The sequence below is a fragment of the Magallana gigas genome, chromosome 7, assembly GCF_963853765.1.
Source record: "Magallana gigas chromosome 7, xbMagGiga1.1, whole genome shotgun sequence".
Lineage (NCBI taxonomy): Eukaryota > Metazoa > Mollusca > Bivalvia > Ostreida > Ostreidae > Magallana > Magallana gigas.
The window spans coordinates 23,087,817-23,107,271 of record NC_088859.1 but is presented as its reverse complement, the minus strand read 5'-3'; the positions used below and the strand labels follow the sequence as shown (position 1 = coordinate 23,107,271).

Genomic DNA, 19,455 nt, shown 5'->3' with positions numbered 1-19,455 from the left:
TGTGTGAAAGCATCCTCAGGTAGTGTAGATTCATGGTTGTGAAAATCATGATCCCCAGGGGTAGGGTGGGGCCACAATGGGGGGGTCAAAATTTAACAAAGGAATATATAGGGTAAATCTTTAAAAATCTTCTCAGAAACTAATCAGCCAGATGTTTCTTTATAATTGTTAAGACTTTGGCCCCAGGATAATTCTTTGGCCTCCCGAGAAGGTTCATAGTTTGATGTACGTTTATATCTAATATATAAACTATTGTTAAGGATCATTTTGAGAACTGCAATACTCAACATATGATAAGACTATAAAATCATCTTGTTAGAAAAGGGACTAATGATTATAAACATAAGAATATCCAGGGGAAAATGGATTTTATTTATACAGGATCTACATGTATTATTGTACATTGTCCAGATAGTTTGTATTATGACTCCATTAAGCTGATTTTATCATACCTATTGTCCCTCAGGTGAGCGATGTGGCCCATGGGCCTCTTGTTTATTTTTATATCAGCAATTCAAGTGTATTTTCAAAAAGATTATATAGTAGATTGCATATAACTAAAATTTTGCAGAAATGCTTGGTAAGGTATCCTGATTTTTTGCAAGAAATCTTGTTAAAGTAGTAGTAAATCAATAACAAATTCCTGGGAAAAGTATATAAAATTGAGGAACGTGTCATCTGACCTTAATATCACATTAATATCATGATATTTACATTTTCCAGTGTCTTTGCCTGTGATAACACTACATATCGATTTTGTACTATATAACCCATAACTTCAAATGACGCCAAATGGAGGCGCCTGCGGGGTTTGCTTATTTATATTAAAAATTTAATTGTACGATGGCTTAAAATTATATAAATATAAGTAATAAGGATTCATTCTTTGAGTATTATGAGGTGATAATTTTGGTTAGGGCGTGATCAAATCCATTTGATCACGCCCTAACCAAAATTATCACGTCATAATACTCAAAGAATGATTCCTTATTCCTTAAATAATATAACTTTATATGAATATTTTGTAATAATAGATGCATCGTTTAAATCTGCTGATATTTTCATAGTCAGTCTTAACAGTGCTGGGTCATAGCAGAATGTATGAAAAATACTTGTCCTGAGCATATCTTCTTTCCCCTTTGTCCAAACTGGCTCAAACTTCATATACAGAGTGTTATGGACAAAGGATGTGCAGTGACCTTGAATGAAGTTTGTAGGTCAAGGGTCAAGGTCATATTCATGCAAACATTCTTATAAATGAATGGCAACTTAAAGAATCAAACTTCTTTGTCAGACCAATATGTAGTGGTGTGTAACTTCATCAAGTGTAGCATATGCTACACTTGATGCAGTTACACACCACTACATATATATACGATGTGTTGAAAAAATATATGCAATAATAGATTACATCAATTGTCTGAATTTATTATTAATTCTAGCAATCTATCCATTATTCAAATTGTATTGTGTCTACATTTTCTTGCCTTTTTTTCTTTTTTTTCTATAAAGTAGTTTAATGAACTGCTTCTTCATAGTATATATAATGGATCCCATAATGTCTAGCAGGACTAATTATGACCTCTTTAGACACCCTTTACTGTTAACCTGGGATTTGTGTGCGTTCAGGTGGAAAGTGATTTCCTGAGTTTGTGTCTTATATAAATAATGGAATTTGGGACAGGTGTTTTTTAGCTAACCTGAACCGAAGGTTCAAGTGAGCTTTTCTGATCACCTGTTGTCCGTCGTCCGTCTGTCGATTTTTTTTGTGAAATGCAGATATGTAAGTTTTCTCAAATTTGAGAAAAAACTCAAATATATGAAAGATTTGACTTGAGTTTTTAGCTTACCTGAGCTGAAAGCTCAAGTGATCTATTCTGATCACATTTTGTCTGTCGTTCGTCTGTCCGTAAACTTTTCACATTTTCAACATCTTCTCAAGAACTACTGGGCCAATTTCAACCAAACTTGGCACAAATCATCCGTAGGCTAAGGGGATTCAAAGTTGTGAAAATTAAGGGCCGCACCCGTTTTCAAGGGGAGATAATTAGAAATTAATGAAAAATTTCGAGAAATTTTCAAAAATCTTGTTCTCAAGAACCATAAAGCCAGGAAAGCTGAAACTTGTGTGGAAGCATCCTCAGGTAGTGTAGATTCAAAGTTGTGAAATTCATTAACCCCGGGGGTAGGGTGGGGCCACAATGGGGGGTCGAAGTTTTACATAGGAAAATATAGAGTAAATCTTTAAAAATCTTCTTCTCAGAAACTAATCAGCCAGGAAAGCTGAAACTTGTGTGGAGGCATCCTCAGGTAGTGTAGATTCAAAGTTGTGAAAATCATGACCCCCGAGGGTAGGGTGGGGCCACAATGGGGGCTCGAAGCTTTACATAGGAATATATAGAGTAAATTTTTAAAAATCTTCTCAGAAACAGCCAGATGATTCTTTATAATTGTTAATACTTTGGCTCCAGGACAATTCTTCAGCCTCACAAGAAGGTTCAGAGTTTGATGTAGCTTTATATCCCATATATAAACAATTATTAAAGATCTTTTTGAGAACTGCAATACTCATCATGTGATATGACTATATAATCATCCTGTTAGAAAAGGGACTAATGATTATAAACATAAGAATATCCAGTGGGAAAAATGGATTTTATTTATACAGGATCTACATGTATTATTGTACATTGTCCAGATTGTTTGTATTATGACTCCCTTAAGCTGATTTTATCATACCTATTGTTCCTCAGGTGAGCGATGTGGCCCATGGACCTCTTGTTTTTGTGAAATTGGAGCCAGAGTAAGTAGTCGAGGAAGAAAATGTACCTAAATGCTCTCATATATTTTGATCGCTTTATAAATTGGAGGGAAGGGGAGGGCAAAATGAAAACAAAGGGAATTGGAAGTTAACAGTGTAAAAAGTTAGGTTTTATATCTTGCATAGGATCTTCTTATTTTTGGTAAAAATGGTACAATGTCAAAAATTAAGTGTATGCAAAAATAAGTGTAAAATTCGGACACTTTACTGTATTTATTTTTGGGAGATGATTTTTAATCAGCTCTCCCTATGCAGTTACTGTGGCGAACCGGAAGAGAAACAGTGTTTGGACCGAGAAATACAAAAGACCTGAATGACCTGAAACTTAAGGTAGCTAAACACAGTTTCATATAAAATCCAGGGGGGTTTTCTATTGGAAAAAGCATGATGGATAGGGATTTTCCAGCTATTTTTATTTGGTATACTTTGTAAATTTAAATTCTCAATTGCATAATTTAAAGGTTTATCTTTTGAATACATGAAAAAAGTATGTAGAAAACTTTAAAAAATTAATTTTGTGAGACTCAAAAACAAAGGGAGGTAACTCCAAAAACATCCGGATTTTACACGTGCAGAGTTTTATGAATTTTTTAGCAGGTAATATAGCTCTATAAAAAGCTGGCGAATGTACCATGAAAATACCATAAAACGATGCCTAAGGACTTGCTCCTGAAAATGCACAGAAATTAAATGGCTGATTTATTTGCATTCTGCTGTTAGGGGGAGCCTAAAATGCATGGGTGTACTGCATTTAGAGACATCCTTTTGTCTATTTTCCTCTTGTTTTGAGTGCCAAAAAAATTCTAGCATTAAGTTAGATGTTATTAATTTTAAATACCAGTATTTTAAAAATTCACAATTTTATTTTTCTATTGATACATAGATATATATAAAACATGTTTTTACAATTTAATTTTTATACCGGTCAGTTTTGCTCACCCCTCATCTAAGAACGTCCTTATAGCGTTACAAATAAAACTTTGTTTTGCACCCTTATATAAATGATATACTTTTATGTTTTGCGTCAAATAAAATGACTTTGTGTGTGTGATTATTATATTTCCATATGAAATGCGGTAGAAAAATATCATGAAATGACATCCATATGAAATGTTTACGCAAAAATATGAAAGACTTGATTTTTAATCAACACTCCAGTGCAATTACTCTGGCAAACCGGAAGTGAAACAGTGTTTAGACCAGGACATAAGAACATCTGTAGAAAATTATGAAAATCTAATTCATGATCGAAAACATGATCTATTTTACACATTGATTGTCCCATTATTTTGGCTCTGACTTCATAAAGTTTATTTTTTAATTCTAGTGTTGCTCAGGTGAAAGATGTGGCCCATGGGCCTTTTTTTTTTCCCAATCATAATCTTGCATAGGTGTGCTCAAAGTGTGAATGTGAATAGATTTGATCGAGTCGTGTGTTCAAGGCTTTGTTATTCATGAGGTCAAGACAGGTTGAAATTCGAAAACAATATACCTTTACCATAGAGACAAACATACAAGATTTTGTACTTTTTAAATAAAAAACATGAGCACACAACTGTTTTGATTTCTTTCCACGATTAATTGAAATGTTTTCATTAACCGAGTTTTTGACAACTTAAAACATTAATGCGCTTACATTGATGTAAACAGCATATTCCTGCTATTAATTGAGACATTGCCTAATTACAGTGTCAAGAAAAAAGATGAAAGGAAAGTGAAAGATGAAATTTAAATTTAAAAACCTCAATGTTTGAATAAAATGATGAGACAGTAATATGTAGGAAACCTTTAATTCCTATGCAAATTAAAGTGGGCCAATTTTTGACGCTCAGAGGATTTATTCTTTTAAAGTTTGGCTGTTCACCATTATAAATCCTGAAAAATCATGCTTGACCAATTAAAAATTATCTGCCATTAAAACATATTTCTTTTCAACCCTTTTAGAAATCAGGCCTAGATTAATGAATAATTGTTAATGTTGAAAATTATAAAATGTAACAGTAACTTGAAGAAAATACCAGTTTGAATGTTGAAATCTTGTATTCATTTTTAGACCTCGGTATCTCTGAATCGTCTGCAGAAGTTTTTGAACAGTTGGGAACTGGATGAAGGTGCAGTAATTAAAGAAGAAAATGGCAGTAAGTTATTAAACTCTTACTGGTAAAACTTGGCTTGGGGGGGGTCTTTATTCTGGTTTGTCAGTCATTCTGTCCAAACTTTGTTTATCAGACTATTTAGGTCACCTGAGTGACTCAGGAGACCTATTGCAATTGTTTTCATCTGCCTTTGTGCATTGTCCATCATTTAACATTTGGACATTTTCAACACCTTCTCAGAAACTTCTAGGGTTTTCTTGACCAAATTTAGTGTCCAGCATTTTGTAGTTTGACAGGCGAGGGAGATAAACTAAATGCATTTGTTCTCAAGTCCTCATCCTAAATTGTGAAATTCACTGCCCATTGGGCAGATGCTCAGGCTTTTTGTTTGGGTAGGTAAGGGGACAAATATGGCCATATGTAGTAAGCATGTATGTTTTTAGGTCACTTAGTCACTCAGGTAACCTATTGGTGTTGGTTGTGTATTGTGGGTTAAAATTTTTACATTAGACTATGGTACATCAGGTGACCGTCAAGGCCTATTGGCTTTCAACTTGTTTGTTATGGTTTGGCAAATTGATTTCAAACTCTTGTGTTGCTTCATAATGATGCCCCACAGAAAGAGTTTTACTTTTGATACTCTTAATCAAAAGATATGTGTGTAATATTCATATGAAATATGGCTCTTATTTACGCTTGGGTTAGATCAGTATTTCTATAAGGTGAGAAAAGAGAAGACAGGTGTTTAACATTAACTCTTTTCCCCCTGATGCCACCATATGACGCATTTGTCATTTCCCTATAAGGTTTTCTTAGCTTCCCCCTGAATTTTTAACCGGGTTTTCCAACGGAAAAATACGGTTATAAAAATGGTGAAAATGGCGGGCGGGCGGCTGCCAAAAGGGTACCCTCATTGTACGGATAACTCCTCCTACAGTTCTCAAAATAGGAAGTTGTTCTTTTGCAGATCAATTGTACATATATCAGAGGTGTGCATATATGCTAGGATTTTGATTTCTGATAATTTATGAAAAAAATACCAGATTTTGAACTTAGTCATTTTGGGGGAAAATATTGCATATAGGGTACCCTCATTGTACGGATAACTCCTCCTTCAGTTTTCAAGTTAGGAAATTGTTCTTTTGCAGATCAATTGTACATATATCAGAGGTGTGCATATTGCTAGGATTTTGATTTCTGATAATTTATGAAAAAAATACCAGGTTTTGAACTTCGTCATTTTATAGCAAAATATTGCATATAGGGTACCCTCATTGTACGGATAACTATTCCTACAGTTTTGAAGATAGGAAGTTGTTCTTTTGCAGATCAATTGTACATATATCAGAGGTGTGCATATTGCTAGGATTTTGATTTCTGATAATTTATGAAAAAAATACCAGATTTTGAACTTAGTCATTTTTGGGGAAAATATTGCATATAGGGTACCCTCATTGTACGGATAACTCCTCCTACAGTTCTCAAGATAGGAAGTTGTTCTTTTGCAGATCAATTGTACATATATCAGAAGATTGCATATTGCTAGGATTTTGATTTCTGATAATTTATGAAAAAAATACTAGATTTTGTACTTAGTCATTTTTTGGTTAAATATTGCATATAGGGTACCCTCATTGTACGGATAACTCCTCCTACAGTTTTCAAGATAGAAAGTTTTTCTTTTGCAGATCAATTGTACATATATCAGAGGTGTGCATATTGCTAGGATTTTGATTTCTGATAATTTATGAAAAAAATACTAGCTTTTGAACTTGGTCATTTTTTTTGCAAAATGTTGCATATAGGGTACTCCATTTCACTGGATACGTGTTGACATGGATTATGGATACAGTTCACATAAAAGAAAACCCGGTTTGCTGTCACATTGACAGCTTTTCTCTTGTTTTTCACTGTTTGAGTGGTCTTGTTTTACCCTAGTTATTGACAAGAATTATTGTCAAACCATACCATATGATATACCACTGTGATCGGGAAAGATTGAACTTTAACATTATAACTTTAGAGTACACAAATAAATTAACAGAAATTAATTAGGTGAGTTTATTCAGGTAATTTTACCTGTACGTTAAAAGAAATTACTGTAAACATAAAAATTAATGAATGAAATTTTAACATATGATCAACTTTTGTTCAAAAATATTTTTTCATGTTTTGAATAATGTGTTTCTTGTTTTATTTTGCGAATTAAGACCAATACACAACAATCAAGATTTAATCAAAAGTATAGAAATTCATCCCTAGAGTAATATTTTATCAAACTATCATGGTTCATGTATCACTGCAATCAGAATTTTTCTAAGTTTTGCATTTATTATTATTTTTTATATAACTTATATCAGATACCGGTATTAAAGGTACAGAAATTCAGGTAAAAATCCCTGTACACTATTGTATCTATTGTCTGCACAGTTACATGTATAAAACAATATTTATTTCAAAATAGTTATTGTAATTCAGTCAAAACATTAAACTATATTCAAAGGGGGATTTCAAAACATTTAGTTCAGACCCAGGTATGAGCTAATAATTTACCGACTTCGACAAGTTTCGTTTTTTGGCACCCCCCCTCCCCCCCCCCCCCCCTTCCTTCGCCGATGTATAGCATATACGGCATTGTATATTAGTTTCTATTGGGTTTTATTTCTTAAATACTTTTATGGAACAGTATAACTACAAAATACTGGGAAAGATCCAAAGTTAATGTGTTGAATTTAAGTTAGATTATGCCCAGGCTGACCCAATGCACATGTGCCGATGTTTGGAGGCCGCCATTGTTGTTGTCATGCAGGTGTCGTGAATTAGCCCTAATTCACTGCTAATCAACCAAATTCTTGTCATAAACTTCAAAGGAAGTGGATTGGTCATGTTTATTTCCACTTGGGGGTAATTTTAAACACACAGAATCATGTAGAATATCTAAACCAATCTCTGTCATGATCGTCCGATGCCGCCATTTTTTTAAAACTTCACAGGTGTGTGTATCACGTGATATCTGTCAAACCATTGCATAACCTGACTGTGTATAATCGTCTGTGTAAGGTAGACACTATTAGGTGTTATTTGCCACTAAATTTTGCTTCAGACAAGTAAAATAAACAAAGAAAATTGGGGTTCTATACGGACGCGTCATAAGTCGTCATTAGGGAAATGACCAATGCGTCATATCGTGGCATAAGGGGGTAAAGGGTAAAATGCTTCAGGGGGAATAGAGTTAAGATCCCTCTGTACCATTTCATTTAACACAGTAATTGTTTGACTTTTGTTACCTTATATCATGAAGTTTTAAAGATCTCTCATAATTATAATCGGGTAAGTGCTACACCTGCTTGGACCTAAATGAACCCAAGGGACGCACAGATGATAAAGAAAATAATTTCAAACAACTCGTTTTTTTACTCGCCTGAGCTGAAAGCTCACTGATCACTTTTTATCCATCTTTCTGTCCATCTGTTCATCAACTGTACATTTCAGACTTCTTCTCCAGATCCACTGGGCCATTTTCAACCAAACTTGATACAGTAAAACTCGCTTAGTACGAACACGGATATAGCGAATTATCGGATAAGGCTAAGTTTTTTTAAGTTCCCGGTAAAATTCTTATAAAATCGTTGCAAAATTGTACGGTTATAACGAATTCGGATATTATATATTTACGGATATAGCGAACTGATTTTGAGTCCCGTAGAGGTGAATAATAACATAATTTAACACTTTTATAGTGAATTTCTTGACGAATTAAATAATTGCACTATCGTTAACAGAATAGTTTGAATAACTTTATTTTCATATAAATTTTTGCGGATATAACGAATTACGGATATAACGAAGTAAATCAATTGGTCCCTAGCACTTCACTATAACTGAGTTTTACTGTACAAATTATAATAGGATGAAGGGGATTCAAGTCTTTAAAATGAAGGGCCATGCCCTGTTTCAAGGAAAGATAATTATGAATGATTGAATATTTGTTGGTACATTTTAAAAATCTTCTCAAAAACTGTTGAACCAGAAAAGCTGAAACTTGTATGGAAGCATCCTCAGGTAGTGTAAATTCAAGCTCTTTCAAATCATGATTCCCCAGGGTGTGGGATGGGGCCATAATGGGGAGGTTGAATTTTTACATAGGAATATAAATAGAAAAATCTTAAACCTTCTTCTATAAAACCAACAAAGCGGTAACTTGTGTGGTAGCATCCACAGGCAGTATTCAGTTTTGTTTAAATCATGATCTTTGGGGTTAGGGTTGGGCCACAATGGATGGGTGGGGTGTCAAATTTTTACATAGGCAAATACTAAAAACAAATCGGCCACAAAAGCTGTCACTTGTGTGGAATCATCTTTAGGTAGGGTAGATTCAAGTTTGTTCAAATCATGATCCCCAGGGGTAGGATGGGGCCACAATGGGGGTCAAATTTTTACAAATTAAAGAATATATAATAGAGAAAAATTGTCAATCACTCTTCTTAAACCCATTTGCCTAGAAAAGCTGTTACTTTAATGAAAGCATACACAAATTATTTAGATTCAAGTTCATCAAAATTGTGAACTTTGGGGGTAGGGTGGAGCCACATTGGGATTAGGGATCCAGATTTTACATAAATAATAAAAAAAAAAATTATTATTCTTGAAAACCCAAATGTCAAGAGGGGGGGGGGGGGGGGGGGGGGGGAGAGGTCAAAATTCGTACATAGGAATAAATAGAGAAAAATCTTTGAAAATCTTCATCTCAAAAAGCAGTCAGCCAAATAAGCTTTAACTTAATTATTTGGAAGCATGCAATCCTAAGGTCGGGTAAATTAAGTATGTCTTTGCTGGTATAGTGGGGTTACATTTTGGGTCGAATTTTACGTAACAGAAATGTTTAAATTATTTTCAAAAACTTATGATTTAATGGTATATCATATGGTATTTCTTATATGGAAGAATTGATTTTCAGTTGCTTAGACTGTGTCCCCATCAAAGGTGCTTGAGAACAGGGTCGACTACCCTCCTCCCCCTTCATCCCCCATCCCCAAGTATCTAGACCCCTTGGACAATATGATTTTTTTTCAAAATGTTTATTTTAAGTAATTTTATGCAATGATTGTATACATTAGATTATAAATATGTCATAAAAGGAAAAAATGAGAAAAGTCCCAGGGGTCTAGATACTTGGGGGTGGGGGGGATGGAGGGGCGGTGGTCGGTCCTGTCCTCTAGCACCTGTGGCCCCCACGACAATTCCCTAGGCCATTTTTTAATTGGTTGGTTTTTTTTTATAATAGTGGGAAAAAATGAAAACTCCATTAACCTTTTTTGAATACCGCCAACTGAATTTATAGTCAATCATTTTTTTTTTAAAAATCCGGAATTGTCCGTTCGTTGTTTTAATGTTACATATTGAGGTTAACTGGTTTATGGTATTAGCCAAGTTCATGCTTGAAAGAAGTATTATCTCAGATTATATATGTTCACCAACCGTGAGTCTAAATTTATGTTGCTGTTGGTTGCTTTTTATAGTGTAGATTCATCTTCAAGCAGTGCGCTAAAGTTTGTATTGTAATCCTACTATCTTTGGCCATTTTCACAGACTTTCTAGCATTCTACTGTACATATAAACACATATGCCTACAGTATGCACCATGATATGTGATGGATTGGATCGTGTGAATAAGTTACAATACTGAATAATGAAAAGTTCTTAACACTGTAATTCTCTGATGCTGAGAATTGGATTTGTGTCCCTGCAAACATTAGGAAAGTAGTACATGTAATGAAAAAACTATACTTGGAGAACAGAACGTCCCTTAGTAGGAACGCTGAAATTCGGATGAAGAAAAATGTGTCGGATGATGGCACCATGACTGCTGATACTGTTCCTCCGAATGTGTATTCCAACATAGAGGATTAATAAGACCCCACTTCGTGTAGAATCGGAAAGACAAGTGTCATCTAAGCCTCATGAAATTTTGTCTGGATCAAGATCCAGCTTGTCGACAAAAATGGTCGCTGCAAACAACGACTGTGTAGCTGAGCATGGTTTGTATGGTACACATTTAGATATAAGCGACAAGCTTAGGACAAAAATTTGGGAAGGGAAAGATGTCAGTCTAGCAGAACTTTTAATGCCTAAGTATGAGTTTCAGTCAGCTAAATCTAACATCACAATCAATCTCATTAAAAACAAGGATCAAAGACTATACAAACAACTCTCAATTGCGGAATTCATCACTGCTTTTGGGAAACATAAAAGAGTTAAGTGCCAAAACTGAATATACACTTTCCAAAGCAGCCAATCAGATTGCAGCAACATAATTTTAGACTTGTGTATGGTGAATATGTAATATGTGAGATAATACTTCTTTAATTTCCAGCATAAACTTGGCTCATACCATAAGCCCCAATTTATGTTGGAAAGAAAACTAGGAGGCTGGATGAATTGTACAACATTTTTAAATTAATTTAAACTTAACATTCAAAGAACACACACATATATTTAGAACATATTAAAGTATAACAAACAATATACAAATTTACTCTGGCATCAGTAGGGGCAGACTCAGACTGTTATTTTTCTTAAATAAATGGTAACCAGTTCAAAGCAGCAGTCCAGTTGCAAAAGCAGTTGCTGAAGAACGGTTCAGTTCAATTGTTCCAGTAAACTCGGTGCAACCAGAGTGTCTTGAGACCAGTCTGTAGCCTAGAACTGGTTTCTTACAGCCTTCCACAGCTGCTACACTGAGTTGAGATCCACTGTAAGTAAGACTGGTCTCATTAAAAAGAGATTAAATACACATGGTCTGTATGTGAACAGTGAACCATGCTTTTTCACGACATAATCTTTAAATGTTTCAATAAGAATGATAAATATAGAACAGTTTAAAAGAATGTGGTGGAGGAGATCTTGGTTTAAAACATATTGTAGTAGTTGGGGCTATAGGGAACGTGGATATCGACCTGGATAGCTCAGTGATGGAGCTCCTGACTAGAGTTACAGGGGTCCCTGGTTCGATTCCCAGTCCAGCCATATGTTTTCAATATTCCTCCTTTCCTATTACAATATGAATCTGGTGCTGGTCCCCTCCATCTGTCACACATGAGTCTTTACTTGGGGCTTTTGGCATCATGGACACAGCATGAAGTTTTTGACAGTTAATTTTCGCCAAAATCATATGTTTTATAGTTCTTTTTGAAAGATTTCAGGCAGGGAGGTGGTCGTCATAATTACAAATTTATAATTTTTCTACTCCAGAATGAAACCCAATTAAATAAATATATGAGACTCCTCGACAAATTTGTGTATGGATTATATGCTACTCAGGTGACCGTTAAGGCCTATTGGCCTCTAGTTCCTAATTGAGATTGTCAATCGAAACATAATTCACAAATTTTTCTCTAAACCTTTGTACTTCATTAAACAACAATCAAATTTTTGGTGCTGGTAGGGGACATGTATTTCATATGCAGTACTCTTAGAATGCTTGTTTTATATGCTGATATGAGGCTTTGATATTGAATAGAACTAAGATTTGTTTAGTATGCAATGAGTAATTAGGGTCTTCTGTTTTCAATGATAGACCTAACTTACTGGTAGTATGAAAATGCTGTTTTGCCCTTTGTAAGTTTTTTTTATTCTTTTTATAGATTTTGTAGAAATAAAAAGCATGTAAATTTAAGTTCACTGAGTATGGACTAAGTGGTTGGTCACGTGATCAAATCCTGTGAAGCCCGAAAGGCCTCTCAGAAGATTTTATTTGATATTTATGACACGATATATGGCAGCATTGATGTATGCCAATTTTTGATCTGATAATAAAGTTTTAATTACTTTTCTTAAAAGCTTTAGAACTTGACAGCTTCACATTAAAGGGACTTTGACACGATTTGACTTAAAATTTTCAAGTTTTTCAATGTTTATACTGATATATACAGAAGTTTATAATGCTATGTAAAAATTTTAAAGTCAAATATCAAGTTTTAAGCAAGATTTAGGCAATATTGTCATTTTTTACATATGTGTTGTATATGTGTAAGTTTCAATCTAATGTATCTTTCTTTTGTTGATAATGGTATTTATGAAAATACTGAATTAGTTTGAATTGTTTTTTACATGTCATTTCGTCTAAGAAATGGTAATTCTCTACATTACGTTTTTTGTAAACAACTATAAGACTCAAGCTTTGTTTACATAACAATCAATTCTTACCTCTGTATCTCCCTTGTAACTTGACTTTAACATTCAATATTTTGGTCAATCATTTAAAATGCACCAGTAAACCATATTAGACATAAAAAATAAAAATAAATCTTTTGATCTCAAATCATGTCCAAGTCCCTTTAAAAACATACAAAAGGCAACAGCTGGTGTTCAATACAAATATGTAGTCACTGTGCTATGTATATGCTATGTATGACGTTTCAATTTCGGCCCAAATAAGATATATGCACTTAAGTTTTTAGCTCACCTGAGCTGAAAGCTCAAGTGAGCTTTTCTGATCACATTTTGTCTGTTTTCCGTCTGTCTGTCCGTAAACTTTTCACATATTCAACATCTTCTCAAGAACTACTGGGCCAATTTCAACCAAACCTGGCACAAATCATCCTTAGGCAAAGGGGTTTCAAAATTGTGAAAATTAAGGGCCACAATAGTGGGTCAAGGGGAGATAATTAAAAATTAATGAAAAGTTTTGAGAAATTTTCAAAAATCTTCTTCTCAAGAACCATTAAGCCAGGAAAGCTGAAACTTGTGTGGAAGTAGTCTTAGGTAGTGTAGATTCAAAGTTGTGAAAATCATGAATCCCGGGGGTAGGGTTGGGCCACATTGGGGGGGTGTTAAAGTTTTACATAGGAATATATAGAGTAAATCTTTTGTAAATCTTTTAGAAATCTTCTAAAGGGGAGGGGGGTGGATTTTATTTATACAGGATTTATATGTATTATTGTACATTGTCCAGATAGTTTGTATTGTGACTCCATTAAGCTGATTTTATCATACCTATTGTTCCTCAGGTGAGCGATGTGGCCCATTGGCCTCTTGTTTAAAAATTGATATTGATAGATATTGCATTTTCATCTAACCATTTTTGTTATGTCTGACCTATTGAAATTAAGCCTTGTGCCTTTCTGCAACAATTGCTTGAAATGGAATTTTAGAGTCAAATTTGAACAGCCTATTTGAGTTGGACAGTGTTTGAGTTTTAGTTGCTGCACTTGACCTGTACCATAAAAATATGATTTTATTTTAAGAGTATGCGGTAATGATTGAAAATGGCACATTCAGTTGGGAAAAAAGCTGTGAGTCTTCAATTACATTAAAGAGGTATGTATTATGTGACTTTCACATGTATTCATTAACAGTATTTACTAGTGTTGTTACGATAGTCGCCAACTATCGAAAAATCGTCGCTGAAGGCAGCAGGTCGGTGACAATAGATTGTAAGTTTATATCATCAATAGTCACTAAAATTCAGTCACGTGATAGATAACCTTTTTTTGCGTTAATGATTAAAGTATTAATATTATACAGTGACCAAACTAGGGGGCGACTTGCTATGTGATCGGTAACTTTGCCAGAATTTCCTCTGAAAGAAAAGTTGAAGTTGCCCTGTATTCTGAGTTTACAATAGTGTTAATCAAACCCAAAGGCATATAATGATAATTATCAAATTGATAAGATGCTTTCACAAGCTCAGTTTACCCCTGTTGTGAATAGTAACTTGCGACTGTCTTATCTTCATGGGTTATAAAAACGGGTGATACTGTGCATTGAAAATTACAACCGATGTTTATTACTTTTCATTCTGATATTACAATTATAGTTTGAAACTTGTAATTAGTTAATAATACTGCCAAATTATTGCTAACATAATCATAAAACCATTTGTTTACAGCTGTCTTCAAAATTAAACAGATCAGCTACATAATGGTTGTAATTCGGTCAAAGGGTTGCACTTATACCTCCAAAATACACGGAAGAACATGGACTGATTTTATTTGTCATTTGACTCACAGAATTACTAAACATTTAAGGCCAGCATTTTTTTATTTTTAGGTTTACAAACAACAAAATGATAAAGTTCCGTAGGAGGAGGAAATAAAAAAAAAAAAAATCTCTTTTGACCTACAATTTTTTTACTTTTAGGTTTACGAACCACAAAATTGTAAAGTCCTGTAGGAGAAAAAAAACCTTTTATGACATCATCTTTATTCTAATATTAATATAATGAATGACAACTTCATGATAGTGGTGTGTAACTGCATCAAGTGTAGCATGTGAAAAGTATGTCATCTGTGTAACATATCTCTGAAATAGTACAATAGAATATTAGACATACAGCTTTGATATTACATGTACATATAGCAATGTCAGGGGTGTGCAATTACAAAATTTGGCCACAAAGTTACTAGCCCAAGATTCAAAGTTACTAGTCAGACTATTGTCGGATATGTCAACATTTCATTAAAAAAAACCCTAAATTTTATGTACCGGTACATAAAGTAATAATGTTTTCTCCTGTATGATACTAGTATATAATTATTAATATACAAAATATTTATTACTTTCATGTTTTCTGCAGTTAAAAAATATTCAACTTCATTGATCTCCCACATTTTATTTACAAAATTGGTTTGGGTGTTTATATGTGAGAAAACTCAAACATAACATTGTGAATGTGAACAGACTCTATAAAATCACTGCAACTATATATGTGCATGTATTTTATCCTGTTGAATTTCCATGTACAAAGTACAACTATGCGATTAATTATGTAATGGTAAATTTTAATTGAAAATAACAGAAAATGCACAAACAATAATATGATTTTTTTAAATTCACTAGGCAGGTCACTTTAAAATGTGTTCATGAGAATAGTTACTGCAGAAATTTATAATATCTCTAATACATCTCTCTCTCTGTAAAATTTTTTAAAAAGCCAATGAATACATATGCCAATTCAACACAACAAGAAAGGAAATCATTTTACAGTGATGTACTTGAAAACAGCTGCACAGGTAACTATCGAAGCCATGTTCAGTGAGGTGTGACTATCTCGTCTAGCCACTGGTCAACACTGTCGGTAAAACTTCAAAGTATGAAACTTACAGCAGAGTGTTTGTAGAAGCTTCTCTGAAGAATGTAGCACGAGAAAAAGATGCGCAAGAAATTTTTAGGCTATCATGACACAAAAAGAGCAGATTTTATGCCTCTGTGATAACAATGACGATACACTTTTTCTACTAGGAAAAATTTGCTGTCGGGGAGAAAAAAAAGATCTTTTTTGTAATTTTATTTTTTTTCTAAAAACTCAGAAAACCGAGCGGCGGGTTTGTAAACCTAAAAATAAAAAAATGCTGGCCTAATGTATAAAATGTATGAATGTATGAGATCAATTAAATTTAGCAAATTGGATAAGTTTTTACAAATTTTAAAAGTTGTTTTATTTTTTTGACATGCTTCTTTTCCAATTTATATTAAAATTTCGCCTTAGGTTGGTCCCAAAGTATAATATTTAATTCATTTGAAGATAAGTTCATTAAAAAAAACTATTGATATATGAATTATAAATTTTTAAAAAGTATTGTTTTTGATGCTGGTATCTTTCAATCAGGATGAAAAAAAAAATCTTTGTTGGAATTTGAAATTTTACATAATCGATTTTTATAATCGATTGTGAGCTGCCGATTCAATTTGATTATCGATAGTAAAATTGGTCCAATTTTACAACACTAGTATTTTCATCTACTCAGTAATTTCTCTTGTATTTCTTAAGAAAACTGATCATAATTCATAGCTGCACAGTTTAGAAAGTGACATACATTCATTTCTAACCAGTTTATTGATTAGTCGAAATGTTATCAATCTAAGACAAATTAAGGAATACACGAAATAATTATGATGATATAAGAGTCTGATTCTCGTAAAAAGCCTCAATCAAAACTGTGCGTGCATGTTTAGTGACCGTGCTTGTGCTACGGTCGATATTAAGTCAAGAAAATAGTATTGAAGTGATTGCAATCGCATCGTAAGACAAATGAACATTTGACATGCCAATTGTAGGTGTTTTGTACGGTTTAATTTGGAGACTGGTTGGATTAAACAAGTTTAAGGTCCTTCACTACATCGAGACTTATACTTTTTAAGACACTACATCACAAGATGGCCATTTAAATGTTTTGTTAAACTGTTTGTATCAATCGATTTAGATGTGTATCGTCATAACTCCGTGGTTAAGGTTTCATGCTTGTGAACCGCAGGTCATGAGTTCGGCTGGGGCTTTTGTTCATGTTTACTGAATGACATTTTTGAAAATATCATTTATATCTAAAATTGCACATTTTTTCGCCAATTTGACATATATACTGTGGTTTCATCAATATTAGTTTAATACCAATTTTCGTGGATTTCGTTGTTTAGTTGATCCACGAAATTAAATGTTCATTGAAGTGCAATTTTTATTAACATTTTGTATTGATAGGGTCATTGACCACGAATTGACGTATCCTTGAAACTGTGATTTTCACTTTATCCACGAAAATTGATGCCCTTGAATATTAAAGAAACCACAGTACTTCTGGTCCATCATGCTTTCTATCATAATCAAGTAATTTTCTGCTGATTTGAGAAACTATTGCAAGGTGTAGAAAGGCACCATAAGGACGTTGTTTACTCAGGGTTTGAGTTCTCAAATTCGGATTGTTAATTATAATTAAGTTCAATATCATAAATAAAATTTGTTGTAAACACTAAAAGTATTTATGAAATGAATTATTTTTGACATACCATTTGATATTTTTACTATATTACATTGTATAATTAGGCTCAAACAAAATTGGACTTTTAGCAAAACAGAGGAAATTCTGACTGTAATTTTCAGATTTTGTTTTTCACTGAAATATTGTTGGTAGTACTGTAATATTCAAAGTTAAGATTTTATTTGTAAGTCAACATAATTTTGCATATTTTCTGTTGGTTTTATCTCACATTTTCATTCGAATGGCAGACAGTACAAAAGTATTGAAAAATGCTTAAAAACAATAGAAAACACCATATTAGTATTATCATCATTCAGTTTTTAGCTCACCTGAGCTGAAAGTTCAAGTGAGCTATTCTGATCAAATTGTGTCTGTCGTCCGTCTGTCTGTCTGTAAACTTTTCATATTTTCAACATCTTCTCAAGAACCTCTGGGCCAATTTCAACCAAACTTGGCACAAAGCATCCTTAGCCTAAGGGGATTTAAAGTTGTGAAAAATATGGACCACACCCTTTTGCAAAGGGAGATAATTAGGAAATAATGAAAATTTTCGAGAAATTTCCAAAAATCTTCTACTCATGAACCATAAGACCAGGAAAGCTGAAAATTGTGTGGAAGTATCCTCAGGTAGTGTAGATTAAAAGTTGTGAAAATCATGACCCCTGGGGGTAGGGTGGGGCCACCATGGGGGGGGGGGGTCGAAGTTTAACATATGAATATATAGAGTAAATCTTTAAAAATCTTCTTCTCAGAAACTAATCAGCCAGGAAAGTTGAAACTTGTGTTGAAGCATCCTCAGGTAGTGTAAATTCAAACTTCTGAATACCATGATCCCCAGGGGTAGTGTGGGGCAACAGTGGGGGGGGGGGGGGGTCAAAGTTTAACAAAGGGATATATTGAGTAAATCTTTAAAAATCTTCTTCTCGGAAACTAATCAGCCAGATGATTCTTTATAATTGTTAAGGCTTTGGCTCCAGGACAATTCTTCAGCCTCACAAGAAGGTTCAGAGTTTGAGGTAGGTTTATATTCCATATATAAACTATTGTAAAGGATCTTTTTATGCCCCCTTCGAAGAATTTAGGGCATATTGCTTTGCTGCTGTCTGTCGGTCGGTAGGTCTACCAATAGTTTCCATTCATTTTCTTTGCAGAGGATGAACATATTGGAATGAAATTTGATATACTGGATTATCAGAATAATATCTAGGTCAAGTTCAATAATGGGTATGATCGAGCAATTTTGGACGTAGAAAAATTCCAGTTATCTGGGGTTCCGCTCATTTTCTTCGCAGAGGATGAACATATTGAATTGAAATTTGGTATACAGGTTTATCATGATAATATCTAGGTCAAGTTTGATAATGGGTATGATCGAGCAATTTTCGACAAAGTTATGGCTCTTGGACGTAGAAAAATTCCAGTTATTTAGTTTCTGCTCATTTTCTTCGCAGAGGATGAACATATTGGAATGAAATTCGATATACTGGTTTATCATGATAATATCTAGGTCAGTTTGATAATGGGTATGATCGAGCAATTTTCGACCGAGTTAAGGCCCTTTGACGTAGAAAAATTCCAGTTATTTGCAGTTTCCCCTCTCATTTTCTTTGTGGATGTTTCCAAGGGAGGGGGCATAAGTGTTTCACAAACATCTCTTGTTAAGAACTGCAATACTCAGCATATGATATGACTATAAAATCATCCTGATAGAAAAGGGACTAATAATTATAAACATAAGAATATCCAGGGGAAAAATGGATTTTATTTATACAGGATCTACATGTAT

At 33.7% G+C, this 19,455-nt stretch overlaps 1 protein-coding gene across 6 annotated transcripts in view; it reads left to right on the top strand.

Moving 5' to 3' along the window:
* Positions 1-19,455, top strand: part of LOC105340715 (multidrug resistance-associated protein 1) — a 411,670-nt gene that overhangs the window by 240,896 nt on the left and 151,319 nt on the right. For all 6 annotated transcript variants that reach the window (XR_010707346.1, XM_066065106.1, XM_066065104.1 and 3 more), the window contains 2 exons: positions 4,875-4,959; positions 14,163-14,235. Coding sequence is in view for 5 of the 6 variants with exons in the window: in XM_066065106.1 (XP_065921178.1) it covers positions 4,875-4,959; positions 14,163-14,235 (158 nt within the window). In the remaining variant the exon portion in view is untranslated. The remainder of the gene's footprint in view (positions 1-4,874; positions 4,960-14,162; positions 14,236-19,455) is intronic.